At 65.2% G+C, this 586-nt stretch overlaps 1 protein-coding gene across 1 annotated transcript in view; it reads left to right on the top strand.

The window, feature by feature from the left end:
* Window positions 1–232: 232 nt before the first annotated feature.
* RACK1 (receptor for activated C kinase 1) overlaps window positions 233–586 on the top strand; it is a gene marked incomplete at its 5' end in the record, with an annotated part of 4,111 nt that continues 3,757 nt past the window's right edge. Inside the window, 1 exon segment of the mRNA XM_031065422.1 lies at window positions 233–522. Within this exon segment, the coding sequence (XP_030921282.1) occupies window positions 233–522 (290 nt within the window).

The following is a 586-nucleotide window of genomic DNA, read 5'->3' as shown; positions in this document are numbered from 1 at the left end:
TGGGGGCTCCTGGTGCGATCCTCTGGGTCTGGGGGTTTCTAGGGGTCCCTGCTGGGTCTGGGGGCTCCCTGAGGTGTCCCCAATGGGTCTGGGGGTCTCTCTGTGACCCCCTCCCCAGACAAGACCATCACCATGTGGAAGCTGACGCGTGACGAGGCCGTCATGGGCAGGGGGGCCCCAGGGTGACTGTGCTGGGTCTGGGGGCTCCCGGGGGTCCCAGGGGTGACCCCAATGGCTGTGTGACCCCCCCGTTGCCCCCTCCCCAGACAAGACCATCATCATGTGGAAGCTGACGCGTGACGAGACCAACTACGGCATCCCGCAGCGGGCGCTGCGCGGGCACTCGCACTTCGTCAGCGACGTGGTCATCTCGTCCGACGGGCAGTTCGCGCTCTCGGGCTCCTGGGACGGCACCCTGCGCCTCTGGGACCTCACCACGTCAGTCCCGGGGGGTTTCGGGCGGTTTGGGGTGAAATCCGGGGTTTTTGGGGTCAGGGCTGCTCGGGTGATCCCAGAATTGGGGTAAATCCTGGGTTTTGGGGTTTGGGCAGCTCATTGATCCCAGAATTGGGGTAAATCCTGGGGT

The sequence above is a fragment of the Geospiza fortis genome, unplaced genomic scaffold (assembly GCF_000277835.1).
Source record: "Geospiza fortis unplaced genomic scaffold, GeoFor_1.0 scaffold1319, whole genome shotgun sequence".
Taxonomy (NCBI): Eukaryota; Metazoa; Chordata; class Aves; order Passeriformes; family Thraupidae; genus Geospiza; species Geospiza fortis.
The sequence above is the reverse complement of the archived record's forward strand: the minus strand, read 5'-3'. Positions and strand labels throughout refer to the sequence as shown.